The sequence below is a fragment of the Triticum urartu genome, chromosome 5A (assembly GCF_056163025.1).
Source record: "Triticum urartu cultivar PI428250 chromosome 5A, HENAU_Tu73, whole genome shotgun sequence".
Lineage (NCBI taxonomy): Eukaryota > Viridiplantae > Streptophyta > Magnoliopsida > Poales > Poaceae > Triticum > Triticum urartu.
In genome coordinates this window covers 259,831,841-259,849,439 of record NC_141877.1, presented here as the reverse complement: position 1 = coordinate 259,849,439, position 17,599 = coordinate 259,831,841, and the positions used below count along the sequence as shown (strand labels likewise).

At 44.3% G+C, this 17,599-nt stretch overlaps 1 protein-coding gene across 1 annotated transcript; it reads left to right on the top strand.

The window, feature by feature from the left end:
- Positions 1-9,760: 9,760 nt before the first annotated feature.
- On the top strand, positions 9,761-16,121 carry LOC147970982 (uncharacterized). The gene is made up of 4 exons (XM_087523763.1): positions 9,761-9,832; positions 15,073-15,549; positions 15,635-15,838; positions 15,912-16,121. The coding sequence occupies exons 1-4, from the start codon at positions 9,761-9,763 to the stop codon at positions 16,119-16,121; spliced, it is 963 nt and encodes a 320-aa protein (XP_087379889.1).
- The last annotated feature ends 1,478 nt before the right edge of the window (positions 16,122-17,599 follow it).

Below are 17,599 nucleotides of genomic sequence, written 5' to 3'. Positions count from 1 at the left end.
CGCGGTCCTCGGCAAGAACTTGGGCCTTGTCGTCCAGCTCGACCTTCCTCGCCCCCAACTCCTGCTCCAGCACGCCTAGGCGGTCACGGCGCCTCCTGAGCTTGACCTCCCTCTCCTTGACGGCCGCCTCGCGAGCCTTCATGCCTTCTTCCTGCTCTTGGCGAAGGCGGGCCTCTTTCGCGAGCTGGTCCCGCAGGCCTTGCATCTCGTCCTCTAGCGCCTTGCAGCGACCACGGACGTCGACCACCTCCCCCAGGGCTACGTCACGAGCGGCCTTTGCCTCAAGGATGGCCTGCCTCTCCTCATCGCAAGCCGTCGAGGCCTGGACCAACGCCGCCCGAATCGAAGCGTCAGAGCAAATCCATCCTGAAGCCAGCTCCAAGAGCCCGGCCACCAAGCGAGTGTCGGCGCCAAGAAGATCCTGCCGTAGCCGGTCCAGCTCTGCAGCAGCACGATCCAGAACGGAGGAGGAGTTAGAGAGACAGCAGTCTGTGGAGTAGGAGGAGAAGGCGGCAGCGCGACCACAGCATCCTGAGGCGGAGCCTGCTGCGCTGCAACGGCTGTAGTGGCGGCAGCAGGCAAAGGCACCTCGGGAGTCACTTGGGCCATGGGGGCTGAGCTCGCCCCAGCCGGCTCAGCCAGGCCTCGCGAGGACGACCGGGCAGGAGAAGCCCGTGCGTCGCGGTCACCTTCCTTCGCGGGCAGAGGCGCTACCACGGATGGAACCTCAGGAGCTCCCTTCGGCTTCTTTGCTGCGGGCGCCAGCCTGTCCAAGAGATGTGGACGTCAAGCCTCAGCAGCAGAACAAGAAATAAAGACAAGAATCAAGCGCTTACAGGTCGTCGCCAGTGAGCTCAGGCAGCCTCCGGCCAAATTTGAAGCCTGAAAGCTGGCTGGAAGGGTCAACATTGGGAAGCTCGGGAGCGGAAGGCGCGTCTGCGGTCCGCCTCGGGGCCGGGGCAGACCCGCGGGAGATCAACCCGGTCCTGTCCTTCTTCGGGATCAGGGGCAAGCTCCCACCGCCCTGCTCGTCATCATCCTCCTTGTCATTGCTCGGAAAGAGGTGGAGAGAGCGGGACCTGCGCCGGGGGAGGGGAGCCCTCGACTCTCCGTCAGTCGCCTCAGAGTCAGGCCCTTTTTCCCGCTCCCCTCCTTCCTCCTCTTCGCTGAAGTTGTCGGAGGACACGTCCACTGATTCCCCGGGAGTTTCCATGGGCACGGGCCCGTCCCCGTTGAAGACGGGCATGGACTCCACTAACTGCTCCCAGTCGTCGCAGAGGAACAAGGGCGTAGGAGCGCCCTCCAACCTCGCCACATCGCCCCCGACCAGAGATTGGAGGACCGCAGCCAGATCTTCGTTGGCCAAGGCCGTGGGGCTCGGATGGGGCCTCCACATCGGAAGTGAGTACTGCCGAAGCGGAGCCAGCTGGTGCTCCAGGAATTCCCTCAGCAGCAACGCGCCGGTCAGCTTCGCCGCCGCCATGTTGGCCGGCCTCAGATCCGCATCCATCTTCTCCAACACCAGCTTCGCGTGGGGGTCTGCGAGCTCTGCTCGACCCCAATCGTTGGAGCTCGTGGGTTGCTCCGTGGGCAAGATCAGCCGAGGGTGGATGCGCCCAGCGTCTGCCAAGACCCACTTGCTCCTGAAGCCCTCAATCCTTTTCTCGGGGTTCGAAATGGCAATGGCGCCACCGTACGCGATGAAGCTCACGCACGCGGAAGCAGGGCCGCGAGAGGTCCGGAGGTAGAAGTAGTGGCGCAGCAAGGCCACTGAGGGCTGCACCCCTACATGAGCCTCGCAGTAATAGGCGAAGATTGCCAGGAGAAGGACGGAGTTGGGGTGGAGATGCAGAGCCTGTAGCTTATAATGGCGGAGGACAGAGAAGAAGAACTCGGAGAAGGGGGGGACCAGGCCAGCAGCAATGGCGCTTACAAAGAACGGATAGAAGGTGCTCCCTTGGCCCTCAGGGGTGGCGGAGCCGGCCTTGAACACCTTCGCCCCGTCGATGCCCCGCGCCGCCCCCATCCGACGCAACCGGGCGAGGCTCACCTCCGACACGTTCGGCGAGTCCAGGGCAGACGAGTACCAAGCTCCGGCCGGGGACTGACGAGGCGCCATGGCTTCCTAGGTCACGCGGTCGGAGTAGATCTAGAAATTTTGGAGGAAGGAAGGAGAGGCGCAAGAAAGGGAATCTGAGCAGCAACCGGAGAAAGCAAAAAGCAAAGCCTAGGCAGATGCCGCTCCTTTATCAACTCACGCGGTTGCTGAGGCGCTCACGTCCAATCAACCGCCACGCGGCGCCTAAGGCCGCTGGCTGTTAGGGCCCGCGGCGCTTCACCCTTGCCCTTTCGCCTCCCTGCACGGCCAAGTCCGGGCGCGCCTTGGGCCCGGGGGCTACTGTCGGCGTTCTGGGAACGGGGGTCCCCAGACTTGCCTGCCTGCGGCCTGCGGCGTGGCTCAAAGGGGGGCCCAGCACGGCCCATCTTCATCAACACAGACCCAGGACCCTCGCGAGGGGCCAAGCCTCGCGGGGCGGACGACACGGAGCTTCCTCAGGCACGACCTCGTTAGGCTGGCTCGCGAGGAGGCGGAGAGATCAAGGTAGGGTACCTCATGAGGTGCCCGTGACGCAAGCCATGACGACCAAGGGTGCCAGGCGGGCGCCAGCCCGCGCAGTGTCCTCCTTTCCTCTTTGGTGCAAAGGGAGCAAGCACAGGAGAGAGCATCAAGCAAAGGCACCCATTTCGGTGCAACGAGACCAAGACCAGTCCAACGGCAGGGAGGAAGTCACTGTGGAGCCCAAGCCAGCGTCACCACCAGAGCCTTTGGCAGGCGAGGACAAACTTTAGTCAGGATAAGTGTACCAGATGTTCCCCTTCAAAATGGCCAATTGTTGGCGCCCTTCCCGCTCAATATTTGGGAAGAGGCTCAGGGCCTTTGCCTATAAATAGGACTAGCCACCCCCAGGGTAGAAAGATGGGAATCAAGAAGGGAGAATCTAGAAGCCAACAGAGACACTAGCTAGGATCGAAATCAGAGAGAGAATCGAGAAGAGAGAGAGAGAAGGGCGACCGAACTCCTCCTAGCAGTTCATCCCCCCAGCCAAGAACAGACCCTCGCGAGGCTGTTCTTCCTTGTATTACTCATCATCATCATCATCCCAAGAGGCAATTCACCACACCACACACTGGAGTAGGGTATTACACCACAACGGTGGCCCGAACCAGTATAAACCCTGTATCTCTTGTGCTGTTCTTTCCATAGCTTAGATCTTAGCGAGGCGGAGGGGTGCAGGTAGGTAGAAGGCGAAATCTCTGCGCGCACCCCAGTGTTCGAACCTCAAGGGTCTGCTGGAACCCGAAATCTGACAACGGTGTCACTACCTTGTTTTAAATGTTGTAGTTTTTTAATCATGCCATGAGTATAATGACCATCTATGAATCTATCTCTCATGATATGTTTTAAACTATCCCAAGTAGTAGGTATATAATCAGGGTTTAATCGATAGTATCCACTCCACCAAACTAAAGCAAAGCTACTGAAAGTACTAACCACAGGTTGAAATTTTCCACACTCATCAGAATTATGGGAAGCAAATATAGCATTAATTTCGTACTCCCATTCAATATATAAATCAGGCCTAAAATGACCAGTAAATGGTGGCATGGAAACATTAACCTGATTATGTGCATTCTGATGTTATTGCTCCTCTTGTGACGGTTGTTGTATTTTCTTAGGTGATGGCAAATCTCCCACGATCGATGAAGCCCAAGAACTAACAACCCCGGATCCTGCCATAGTTAGTAGAAAACAAGGAACGAAATCCGACAATAATATTCCTATGAAATACTAGGATGTGGTGGTAGAATGCTCATAGTATGGCAAATATCAATATCTTACAAGTTATTACCATGCAGCAGGTGGTGACAGGCAACCAGCGGTGTCAAATAACTTCGAAGATTGAGTAAAGCGATTTCCAGGGGAACGTACGTATACACGGTGTAGAAATATATGGAGCTTGGAAGGCTTAAATGTTTGGTAGCAAAAGATTAGCAATAATCAATTCCGAGATGCAATGTTGAATAAACGCTCAATGTCGGTACTGTGCTGGTCCTAGGCTAGACTGGACTAGAGACGCAAGTCTAGAACACTAATGAGATCACAGATTAGCACAACTAGCATCCATAAAGGATATGAAGTTGCTCTGGACAGTAAGATAAAAGTGAATATCACAATAGCAGTAAAGATAATGATGTGAAATAACTGTCAAGTAGGATATACCAACAACTTTCTCTCCAACTTTCCTTTGGAAAAGTTTTTGCCAATTTTCTGATAATTTTTCTCAAGAATGGCACTAACTCAAGCTTTCAAATGCAAAAAGAATCACTCAATTCTAAGTTGATATGAGGAGTCAAAAAATTCTAAAACTGGCCTTAAAAACTAGAACAAGCCGTGTTTGCGAACTTCGGAAGGCAAAAAAAAACCCTATTTAGAAGCCAATTTTGAGGTGTTAAATAATGAAAAAGCTTCTACAACTATTTAGATGCGGCTCGTCGCTAGCTTGAATTTGAGTACTCACAGAGCCAAAACAGACTTCGTATGAGGAAGATATGCCTATTTTACCGAACAGTGCACAAAACAGATTCCAATCCGAATTCAACTACGAGATTGACTCTAGATAGATTCGAATTTTATTTTTTTCTTATTTTCCTCACACTTTTGTTTTCTTTTTCTTTCTCTACTTTTTTCTCTAAATTCTTTTTACCTTTTTTTCTTTGTCTTTTTTTGTTCTCTCTCCCTCTTTTCAAAACAAACTAGATAAGATGCAGATTGGATCAAGCGAAGATGTGAATGACCTCAACTATGATTATGACAATGAACGGTGCGTAGCACATGGTGGAAATTGACGGATGGGATGGTGGATAGCGGAAGGAATAATGATGCAGTCGCGGCGTGACTAATGTGAATAGAACTCGAAACTCTAAACGAACTAGACACTAAGACCAGCAACTCAACATGACGATCCAACCGATAATTCAACTACAAAAGCACTGAAAAGAAAATTGTGAAGGGACAAACTAGCTTGGACAAAGGATGAACAGATCTAACTTTTTTGTGGCTTTTTCTTCAGACAATAGGTAAGAAAATAAATCTAATCTAGGGATAACTGGAAATTCTCACCGAGCAACCAGAAAACTGACACCACTTGATAGAGGAGGGGGTCTCGATCTTTTGATGAGATGATAACTTTGGATTTGGTGGAGAACGACTTTGACGATCCGACTACAAATGTGCACGACGTTGCACCTTAGCAATCGCTAAACCAATCTCCTGAGGTTATTGACCACGTCAGAGCACGATCAACATGATCACGAAGGTCTATTCCTGCAAGCAATCGAATAACAGGCAAGAATATGATAAAAGCAATCTGAATATTGCTAATATGTATGAAGTATTGATAAAGGTGGGGATCCGAAAGCGGTCTTGGTCTGGTTGTTGGACACAAACAAAGTACATGAAGTTGCAATGGCTAACTTTTAACTAAACAAATCCCAAGGAAAAAAACTACTAGATGGATCTACTTATATAGGAGTAAGGGGTGGCAGCTAAGGAGGTGGGAGGACATCCCAAGGTAGCCTAAAACTGACCATAGGTCGTACATGGTGATGCAACACCTTTGGACTTGTAGTTTGACTCGGATTCTACTGCAGCATCAGATTGTTTCATCGAAAACTCAACGCTCTGGACGAATTTTAAGGGGAATCCAATTTGTTTGGAAAGATCATGAAATCTACTTTCCAACAAAAAAAGAATCACCCAATTGGGAGTCCGTATGAAAAAGTTATTGGCGTTTTGAGTCAGGTATGTTTGTGTAGTCTGAATCTGAATCCAAAGCATGAGAGACTTGGACTCTATCTTCTCTTGGCCCAAAAGTGACATGAGAGGACTTTTTGAATAGCACCTAAACTTCTCTTTTCCCTTCTCTACATATGTCATATGTCAATTGTACAAATGTCCCATACACCTGCAATTAGACATGGCACAAAAGTTTGTGAAGTATTTTTGTCCTGGATGACACAAATAAATTATTGCATAGTTTGCATTAGAAATCACCTCACAAATATACATGTATGCAATATTTTTGGTCGTCTCCAAGGTAGTCATGTCCTCATCAACAACTCATTATGGGAAGTAAAAAGAAAGCTGCAGAGTTCTTACTTACCATCCTGTAGTTCGCTGTTGTCTTGGATAAAGTGTAAAGAAATAGTTTAATTGCCATCTTTTGATCCATTTTACTAACAATCTTTAGCAGCTTCCTCACTTGGTGCTGGTTCATCGATATCTCATTGTCCCATATGCAGAAAGGTTCGAAGCGCGGATCTTTACCAATGCCATATGTACCTAAAAGCACCAAGTTAATATTAGAAGCTAAACAACAATTGCACAATGATGTAGCATAACACTCCTTTATAATATCTTATAACATCCAATATACTCACATATTAGATGAAATAACATCTTATATTATGGGCCGGAGGGAGTTTATTGCATTTTTTTACAAATTATTGACTGATTAACTGCTACTGTATCCATGGGTTAGAGTTAGTTTGAGCTAGTTTGGGCTCAAATAGCCCTAAATTATATCCAAACATGAGGGCTAATTTTAGCTAGTTGCATCTAAGCCACCCAAAAAAACTATCCCACCCAAGAGGTGCTAATTGGAGCTAGTTCTCCTAGTGCATTTGTTCTCAATCTAACCCTGTCATCCAAACACCTCATTGGCTATAGTTATTTCTAGGTTAGTCATGAGCTAGAAACTAATTTTAACCTCTAGCTAAGTTGAGTATCCAAACAGGGTTGTGTGATTATTGTTGTTGCGACTGCTCTTCTACGTATATCTAACACTCTTATTTGTTGCTATGTAGCCTAGGATTGCATACTTAGACATTAAGTACAGTGCATGTTGCTATGTAGCCTCATATATATTACATATGGCCCTAGTTAACCTAATGATAAATGGGTTATATATATATTCAGTTAAAAGTCAGATTCACCGATTAGTCCCTTATCAGCCCCCAGCCTATATGGTACCAGCTACCGATATCCTAAATAGTGAGTATATATAAGCCATGGGATGAAACTAAGCTCGATGGAAAACAACAGTCGTTCCTAAAATTGTCCCATGTAAGTACATTGAGAGGCATGTTAAGCACAACAAGCTAAACATCAACCAAATATATCCATGGTAGACAAAATAATCTCCAAAAGATAGCTTCAGCGATCAGGTTAAAGCATGCTAGTAAAGCAAATTAATCAAGAACTTACCAATCACTACATCAGGTTCATTGTAAACCTCCTCCACATTAACATGATTTACATGACCCTTCTGGAAGGGGTTTGGCTTGCTGGATCCTGAGTTCTTCGCCCCCGAGCATTCTGTGGCTTAGTGCCCCATAGCCTTACACCTGAAGCACTGCACCTAACTCAAATCCCTTGGCGCACGTGTAACCTGGTGGTTCTGGTTATTGTCCCTCCATTGCCATTACCATTTCCATTATCTCTGCCATTGCCATTGTTACTCTTGTGCCCATTATGATGATGGTGGCCATTATGGTTGTGGCCATTCTCTCCATGATGATTATGATCATTACCTCCATGATGATTATGTCCATTACCTCCATGATGATTATGATGCCCATTACCTCCATTACCATGATATGAAGTGTGTGGCTCCTGCTGTGGTCCTGAATTATACCTGTTATTATTGTTGTACTTACTCTTGCGATTCTCTATGGCTTGTTGCTTTCCCTCCAGCACAATAGCCTTGTCAATCAGGTCCTGACAATTCCTAAAAGTGGCCACTGTCAATTGAAGGCTCAAGTCATCATTTAGGCCCTCCAAGAATTTCTCCTGCCTAGCTGCATCAGTGTTAACATCATTAGGAGCATAACATGCAAGATTATTAAATTCCTCCAGATAAGTATTAAGAGTGTGACCCCCCCCTGGCGCAAACTGCGAAACTCCTTCTTTTTCAGACTCATAGCACCAGCAGACACATGTGCAGCACGGAAAGCTACCTGAAACTGTACCCAAGTGATACTAGCAATGCGATAAGTGACCAAGTAGTTGTCCCACCAAGCTGCGGCAGGACCCTCCAGCAAATGTGAGGCAAACCTCACCCTCTCTGCATCTGTGCATCCAACCATCTCCAGGTTCCTATTGACTGCATGGAGCCAATCATCAGCCACAATAGGTTCAGGGGAACTGGAGAACCTCTGAGGATTCAACCTCAAGAACCTGGTAAGCATATCCACAGGTGGCGGTGGTGGCAGATTGTTGTTGTTATTGTTCTGGTTCTGAGCAAGCAACTGGATCAACTGGGCCTGCCCCTCAATAACCTGCTGTATGTATGGTGGTACTTCATTGCCATTGTTGTCTCCTCCTGGAGCATTGCGTCTAGTATCACGCCTCAGCGACATCTGGTGGGCAAGAATAGATGAGTTATAGATATAATAGGGCCAAAGCTATGTATATATAAATATATTCTACCCATATGCATAATATGATCAAGGCAATAAAACACAACGATGAATAACACCAACAATCAGATACGCTAACATGAGAACATTGCAATATAAAACAAGCATGAATGGTGGTCTCAGCACTAGTTTCTATTTAAATATTCAAGATACTTGAGGGGGTTAACTAATAAACAACAAGAAGTATAACTAGTTGATAAAATAATTTTCACTCCTATGGCTTTTCTAATCCATTTTCTAGGGTCACGTCCTACAGTCAACACACTGCTCTGATACCATCTGTAACAACCAAACCTCGAAGGATTTGAGTCTCTGTGCTTACCATGCTAGTCCCTGGATCGAACTCGCTAGCACACATATTATAGATGAATACCAGAATAGCAAGTGCATTATTTATTACATTGTATGATCCATCATAAATAAAATAAAACATTCTGCATAGCACTTGGCTACCTTTATTCAATCAAACAACGGAAAGTAGCAGAAAATAACGATGAGTCCCATCATAGCCCACTGGCGATGCTGAGTGCAGACTCACAACCCTAACGGTACCTTACTCTTCGTTTGAATATCCTGCAACATGAGACGTTGCAGCCATATAGGTCAATACTTGGAATGTATTGGCAAGTTACACAAGAGTAATAATAAAGCAGACCTACATGTATATGCATAGTATAACAAAAGGAAGGCTTGAGGGTTTATTTTTGCAGAAAGCTGATTTTGTCCTCATAACTACCTAATAGTCATATTTTAATTTAGTTCTTTTATTACTATAATTATATACACAAGGCTGAGTTGGCAAAATCAACTCCAACCTACCCTTTATTAAGTTGCCCACAAATACTATTAAGTGTCACATCTATCAAGATCATCCAACAACTGTAATGGCATAGTGGCTCAAATTTGCCCATAACCGGGGGCACGGCTAATCATGATTAGTTTTGATACTCTGTAGAGTTTAGTACGCTTTACCCACTAGACCCAATCCGAAGATTGAGACGAAGTCTTTCAGAAGAGGTTCCCTTAACCACCTGACGGCCATATCCCACCTACCTATGCTACATCTGTCGACACTGTCTGGGCCAGGGTTCTAAAAACTGATCAACTAAGCCAGAGCCCATATAGCCAGTGGCCGCACATGGAAGCTACTAGTCACTAAGTCTGTCTGATATTTTTGAACCTGGGCGGCATTCCACTTAGGGTGCACTCTCATGGGCGCATGGCCTTAGAAAAGGTGCAAGACCCCATGATGCCTTCCCTCAACACCAAGCAATACCACTTCCGCCCAGAGGTGAGTTAAATCCTGAGTTACTACTCAATTTGTTAAATATATAATCCTCACATAAGCTCAATGAATACTCGAACCACCCCCGTCTACAAAGCATAGCAAAACTACAACTACCATGATCTGCAATGACGGGAGATAGCTCAATAATATAGCAAAATAATATAATAATCCTATACATGCATATATTCATAGTGTGATATAACTACATGCATAGAAAACAATAGGTAAAGGATGATCAACATGTAACTTGCCTTGGTTCTGGTTCAAAAGGTCACACAAACAGTAAAATAACACATAATTAAAATATTTTGAAGATTGCAAAATTACTAGAACATATCAAACGAGCTGAAAATAATATTCTGCACATTATAAACATTTTAAAACAGGGGAGAAGTCATGTTATCTCCGCTCCAATAAATTGCCTTTAGATGCATAATGATTTGAATATTGCAGAAAGACAAATAATGCAATAAAAATATGATATGCATATGAATGATCTAATAACATCCTAATTTAGGAAAATTGGGATGTTACAGAGAGAGAGGGAGAGAGGAGGAGGACGGAGTGTGTGTGTGACAAAGACACAAAGAGTGTGTGCGCGAGAGGTATCACCATAAAATGAGGTGATAGTGCGTGTGTGTGTGTGCACGATCGAGAGGGCGTGTCTCAAGAAGGGACGAAAAATCTACATAGATACAAGGAGCACGATAGAGACATGTACGAGATAGTGGAAGCACGATTGTGCGGGTGTATAAACCTATCTGGTGGCTAGTCAATCAATGTTTGTGAGAGAAATACGAGTCGGGGTGCGAAAGCGAGAGTTTTGTGTGTGTGAGAGAGAGACGGTAGTCGGGAAGGGGAGTGGAAGCAGGAGTTGTGTGTGTGTGTGAGAGAGAGAGAGAGGAGGGAGTTTGTCTGATCGGTGAACAAATGAATAATGTCAGTTTATAACTGGGATGGAGACGGAAAGGAGACCGCAACAAATATTGTGTCTGCGGGAGAGAGTAATTTTAGTGGTATGAGTCATATCTAGAGAGATACAGGGTGCATGAGAGAACCCTATAGAGAGAAAGAGAAAGTGAAAGACGAGTGAGAGTGTGTGTGTGGCGATGAAAAAGAAAGCTTAGGTACCTAGTGATACCAAAGAATGATAGAGACGTGAGAGATAATGAAAACCGTGTAATGTATAATGATAGGGAGAGTGTGATACTTCTCAAGGGAGACGTGGAGAGACCATGTTTGCGAAAATAGGAGAAACATGAAGTGAGCATCCGGGTGAGCTGGAGAAAAGAGAGTGATAGCTACAGAAGGAGCATGTGAGATAGATGGGCGTGAAAGGAGATTCAAATATTTAATTGTGTGTATAGAAAATGTCAACATAAAAGGGATTCAAATATTTGAATTCGAGATAATGATACATGTAATTCATACTCGAACCAAAATTGATCTATCAAACATGCATACTCGTATGAATTCACGCGCATCTATGTTATTTAATATGTAGATATTACTGATCCATACATTTTAGTAGAACATAATTTGGTCTAAATTTTTTGAATTCAACCTTATGATTTTGAGATCATTTTATTTGTAAATCATATTATATATATAAAGGAGCATAATTCTTTGTTGTGCTTTTGAAAGTATATATAAAGATGATGTATATAGAATTTTATTCCAATCAAAAATGGATCCTGCCCGAACAAAAATAGAATACAATCTGGATTCGAATTGAGTTGGCACGGTAAACGTGCACTCTTTCTCTGCAAAAATTTGAACGAAGCGGGGAAAGTCACAGTAACCGCCCGAAACCAAAATCTGCGAGATGGAAATTACTTCCTATCCCTGACACGCAAAGCCTATCAGCTCGATTTCTATAGGTTTCTATAGGGGTAGGTTTATAATTTCACTCAAATATGACATAACCGCCTCTCACCCAGATTCATACACGGTAGGCGCCAAAACAAAGTGTGTCCTCAGCCAAAATCGCCTCCCTCCCCGATTCATACACGGTGGGTGCCAAAACAAACTCTCGTCGACCAAAATCTCTGTCGGCAAATATTCGGTGTATGCGAGATTGCCATCGTATCCCCAACTGATTATATTGCTGTGATGTAGGAAATTTTAAACGGGGGCTAAGTTTGTAAATTTCCTCGCATTTGAGACAAGCGCGCCTTGAAGACATGGTTCCCCTTCCTCTCTCCCTCCATTTCCCCTATCGTACTCCGTGGGCGCCAAAACACCCTCTCCACCCTAGCCTCCTCCGTCCGCCACCCCATCCACCACCGTCCTCCTCCACCATATCGGAGCTGATACCCTGACGCCGTCGTCCATTACAAGAGATCCTTGCATCCCGTCCTCTCGCTTCATCCCCGTCGTCGTCCACCTTGTCGGCGCTGCTCCTACGACCGTCTCGTCCACCGCGACGGGATATTTCCCCCGCCGCCATCGTCTACCCTCCTAGATCTGCTTCCACGCCGCTGACAGCCATCGCTACCGCAACACCGTCAAATTATCAGCAGAAGCATACACGGCGTCGCACCAGAGGCAGTACTCTTTCGTATCTGCTCAACTTATTTATCACAACAAAGAATAGATCGCCACTGCTTGACTGTGATTTCTTCTCCATCACTTACTTGTTAGTTGAAAGCAAACATCGATTGCGAAGTTGCCTTTCTCCGGTTTGCACCTTCAGATCCACCATGCCACGCTCAACACTATACTCGCAATGCTTATGGTTTTCCCCTTTTATATTTCACACTAGTTAAATGATAATAGACTAAATTTCAAAATAGGGTTAGTCAATTTTTGAGAGCTCGTTAGAGTTCGCCAAAGGGAAGGAAGGGGCTCGGGTGGGGATGGTGGTTGTGGGGGGCGGTGGCCTGTTAGTGGTGGGGCCTCGCCGAACAAAGAAAACTTGACGCGGGTGGGGCTGGGGTGGGGGTGGGGGTGGTGGAGGAACACAGGCGGTGGGGCGGTTCAGGGGAGGGCGGGGGGGGGGGGGGGGTTAGGGCGGGTGGTTCGGCCGGTGGCCCGTGCGATGTTATGTAGGGGAAGAATCAAAGACGAGGAAGAAGAAGGGTTAGGAGACGTAGGATCTTCATCCAACCAACTGAAATGGTCGACTGACCCAAATGACAAAAGTCACGCAACTTGCATGTAGACATTCCTTTATATTCAGTACCATCATCATAGCTGCTTAGCACCGCTCCTCAATCCATCAAGCTAAACAACGTGCCACTCATAATTTCAAACTTGTTGCTCAAATATGAATCTGATATGATGCTCATATTACTAAAACAGATAATGTTTAATTGATCAGCTAATGTTCCTACTTTTCTTTCGAAAAGCACGCGCACCACATATGGAGAGACATCAGGCAGTTGCATTCTTAATGCGCTCCGGTTCATCATGTGTGGGCACTGCGCAATGAACATTTTATTATCCAAAATCTACTTGCTCTCCTTTAGCATGTTCCTCTTCTGTTCTTCTTTAATAAGTACTCTCTTCGTTCCTAAATACAAGTATTTGTATAGATTCTGCCATGGACTACATATGGAGAAAAATGAGTGAATCTACACTCTAAAATGTATCTGTATACATCTGTATGTGATCCATAGTGGAAATATCTACAAAGACTTATATTTTGGAATGGAGGGAGTATGATAGTAGTACAGTATGTTCCTTGTAGTGAAGAGGAGCAAGGACATTTGCAATGTAGAGGTCTATTCGGTTGGTTGTGATGGACACTTTCAACTCTTCGGGCCTCTTTGATTCGTAGGATTTTGTAAACATAAGAATAGGAATTGTAGTGGCCTGCCCACTTGAATCCTATAAGATTAGCAAGGAAATGTGGGGAGTTGTGTCACCTTTGAGAGTTACACTGATATTAACAGTACCGCACCTTTAGTTGAAGAGAGCTAGCATCTGAAGCCTTTCTAGCTGTACCGGCAATAGTAGCCCATATTTTCTAGCAAGTTCCACTTTCCTGATTTTACTTGTGATTCTTACGGTTTTCCCATTATATCTACACTATGATCTGTGTAGCTGCTTTGTGTCACACTAGCAGCAGTCCACTCTTGAAGCTAAACAACACACCAATCATAAATCCAAAGCTTACTTCTTCAAATATGAATTGTGATATGTTATTGATATTAGTTAACAGACACACATTTAATTGGTCAGCTAATGCTCCCACTTGATTTTCCAAATGCATGTGGCCACATATAGAGAGACATCATGGAATTGCATTTCTTTGGGCGATGTGATTCATCATGAGTGGGCAACCAACACTGTATGCAAAGAAGCGGAACCGCAAGAATATGCTTCCTCTTCTGTTCTTTAACATGTTCCTCTTTAGTTATTATATATTTAGTACGTATAGTATGTTCCTTGCCAGGAAGGGGAGCAGGGACATCTGCAGTCAACAGCTGATAGAGCTGGCATGTACGTGATCGATATGCTTTCAATTAGTACCGGCAATACAACACCGTATTTTCCAGCCAATTCCACTTTCCCGATTTATATATTCTGGTTATGGTGTACCCCTTTTATGTACACCATGATCTTCCTAGTTGATGTGTGCTCTTGTTATCATGGTTTAGCAATAAACTCTCTATACAGTATATATTATGAACCTATAATCTGCCAACTATCCTTCTTTTGGAGCCTATTTTTTTGTGTACTTGTGCCAGATTATATTAATGCACACACCATATTACATCACACATGGGCTCTCTCATCAGAATCCAGTGATAGCACACAAGGGTTTACAGGGAGCCCCTATATTAGAATATCCTCCTTGATTTGCTTCTCAGATATTATATGTAATCACAGTGAATATCGGAATCCGCACATTAGAAGAATATTGTGGAACACTGCAATGACTTACAAAATTGGCACCAAGGCATTGAGTGCCATTCTGGATGGAATGAAACTCATACGCTCCACACATGCAGATTCTTGTCCAGAATATGATCCTAATGACTATTCTGACCTCGAGGAGTCCAAGGTAGATGGCTTGTCCTATTCACCCATCAAGGTGCCTGTTCTAATTTGGCAAGGTTTTATTGATTGCGCGTATCTTGCATAAGGTATATTGCATTGCTTATACTTTGTTGCACCGCCATCTGCTTAGTTTACTCATCATATATGTCAAGATGCCATGCCCATCCATTATCAATACATATTCCATCTGTCATCATACCATGTTTTTCCACTCAAATGTTGTTCTTGTGCATCAGACATCAAAAAGGAAGAGGGTGATTGCCGAACCTGAAGGAGCACCAGCAAAGTCCTTGAAAAACATGGTGGTGCCGGAGAAATCAGACAGCACCCCACTTATATTGGCTCTACAACCAGTGACACAAAACATAGGACCGACTCCGGCAGACTGTACCCATACTTCACTGGCCATAACACTAGCCCCACCACACAGGACCCACACTCTAGCAAAAGGTATGCCGATTTCAGTTGCCATAGCACCAGTCGTACCACAGAAAAATCCCACTCCAGCAGAAAGTATAGCAAGTCCACCAGGCGAAGACCTATCCCAACTGCAGAGACGGCCAATTCCTGCAGATTGGAACCCCATTCCAGTAATTCCTAGTTTAAAAGACAATGCTTTCAATGTTGTTAGGGACTACGTGCATATATTCCCATCATGGGAAGATTATAGTGAAGACAAGCACCATTTTCACATCTTCTTGTCCCACTTACGTGTAAGTGCTATTATTCATGGTGATTATTTTCCTACTTTCTGCTGATTGAACACATCATTGATTTACATTACATTGTTGTACATAGGCGATGGTCAATCTGGATAGTCATGACAAGCAAAGCTTTCTTGCGCTTTTCAAGGAAGCATTGCAGCAGTATCAGTGTTACCCGAGGAAATCACACTTTGATGGCAAGTCTATAAATGAATTTCCGGTGAAGTCTCCTGTGCTAAATTTAGAAGACATTGAATGGAAAAACCTTGTTATGCACTGGTCTCGTTCCCAGGATGAGGTACTGTCTATGATATCACATGACAATTTGAACTTCTACTTTTCCGCATGTGCCTTATGGATCTCTTTTGCAGGAAATCTGCTCGAAGAAGAATTTCGGTTTGAAAAGGACGATGGGATATCGCAAATATGATGCCAGCTGCTTTTCTCTTGTTAGTACCTATTGTCCTGTATCACTGTACTTGCATTCATACCTGGTTCATTATGTGACAGCAGTACGCATGATAGCTTGCTTATCAATTATTCGCTTCAAATTATCTGCTCTGTATGAATGGTTACATTAGTGTAGAATATATCCAATGACAATGAATTTTTTTAGCTCTGCATTTTTCTTGTAAGTACCTGCTGTCCTTTATCTGTGTACTTATATTGACAGCTAGTTGTTCATGTACCATCACTCTGCATATTATGTTGCTTTACCCTCCATTTTCTACACATCAAATCTATATTTACTCTTACCATAAGGTTGGATAACACCGATGGTACTGAAGAAGTTTAGCTTTGCATTACTCTTGGTTGTACCTTTTGCCTGTATCACTGTACTTACATTTATAGCTACTTGGCTATGTAGCATCACTCTTCATCTTATCTTAAATATTCTCCATTTTTTCTTATATTATCACATCTATATTTACTCTTAACAAAATGTAGAATAAAGGCAATGCTTATGAAGAAGATTCTATGGTAAACTTCTTGAATTGCCCCCCCATCAACATGGACATGGCTTTATAGAGCCTTTCTTCACCACTAATGTAAGTTTGTCCTTCTCAAGCCTTCAAACTTTGTTGTGTATATTTGGTTAGGCATGACTGCAACAGCTGTTTATTTTTGGTGTTTACATCAAATTGCATGTTTAAAGTTTATTATGTAATTCATAAAAAAAGTTTGTCCTTCTCAATATAAGTTTTCAGTTGTACAACCAAATTCCTTCTTCATACCATGTAAATTAAACTATACAGAGCAAGTGATCTTCTTTTGCACTGCATGTATGCTTCTGTTCTTGATCTGTAATCCAATGGTGTGGTGAACCTACCCACTACAGCACAATGTCATATTCTGGAGTGTCTTAACATGAACAATGCCATATCATTCTACTATTATTTAAACCGTCTCTTTATTTGTGAATTTAAAATGGGATAAATTGATAGCACACTAACCATTGATACTTATGAGTTCTTGATCTATAATCCAGTGGTGTCGTGAAGCTGCCAACTCCTTCACAAGGTCATTTCCTGCCATGTCTTAAGCTGAACAATACCATATTGTGTTATTGCTAATTTAAATTGTGTCACTTTATTTGTCAATAAGAAATGCGATGAATTGTTAGCATTGATACTTATATGTGCAAAACCTGTCATCTGTCTGCTTGTTTCTCATTCAGAGTGAGGAGGATATAAGCATCAAACAAGCACAGTCTCATTAGCTTGCTCAGCTTCTTGCGCCACAGCTCCCGAGTAGGGCTAACCTTTCTTGAACTCTATTAAAGTGCTGTCGGTTTTGTATATTATTTTGTCAGCATGTTTATTTGCACTGGTGGCGATCTTTGATGCCCAGTGTATGTAATCTGCTGTCTGCTTTCACTTTATTATCATAGTGGTGAACTTTGATGCCTAGTGGATGTAATATGTCATAATTTCTTTATTGTATAGTCTAGGTTTTTTCTTATTCATGATGCTGCAGTTATTTTACTGTATATATATGCTGTCTTCGCAGTAAACAGGCCAAGCCATAAAATTACGATATATAATTGGGCCATCATGCA

Coding starts and splice junctions, on each gene's coding strand:
- LOC147970982 (XM_087523763.1), top strand. CDS start 9,761: ATGGCCTTAGAAAAGGTGCAAGACCCCATGATGCCTTCCCTCAACACC. Junction 9,833..15,072: donor AATACCACTTCCGCCCAGAG/GTGAGTTAAATC, acceptor CTTGTGCATCAG/ACATCAAAAAGGAAGAGGGT. Junction 15,550..15,634: donor TCTTCTTGTCCCACTTACGT/GTAAGTGCTATT, acceptor TGTTGTACATAG/GCGATGGTCAATCTGGATAG.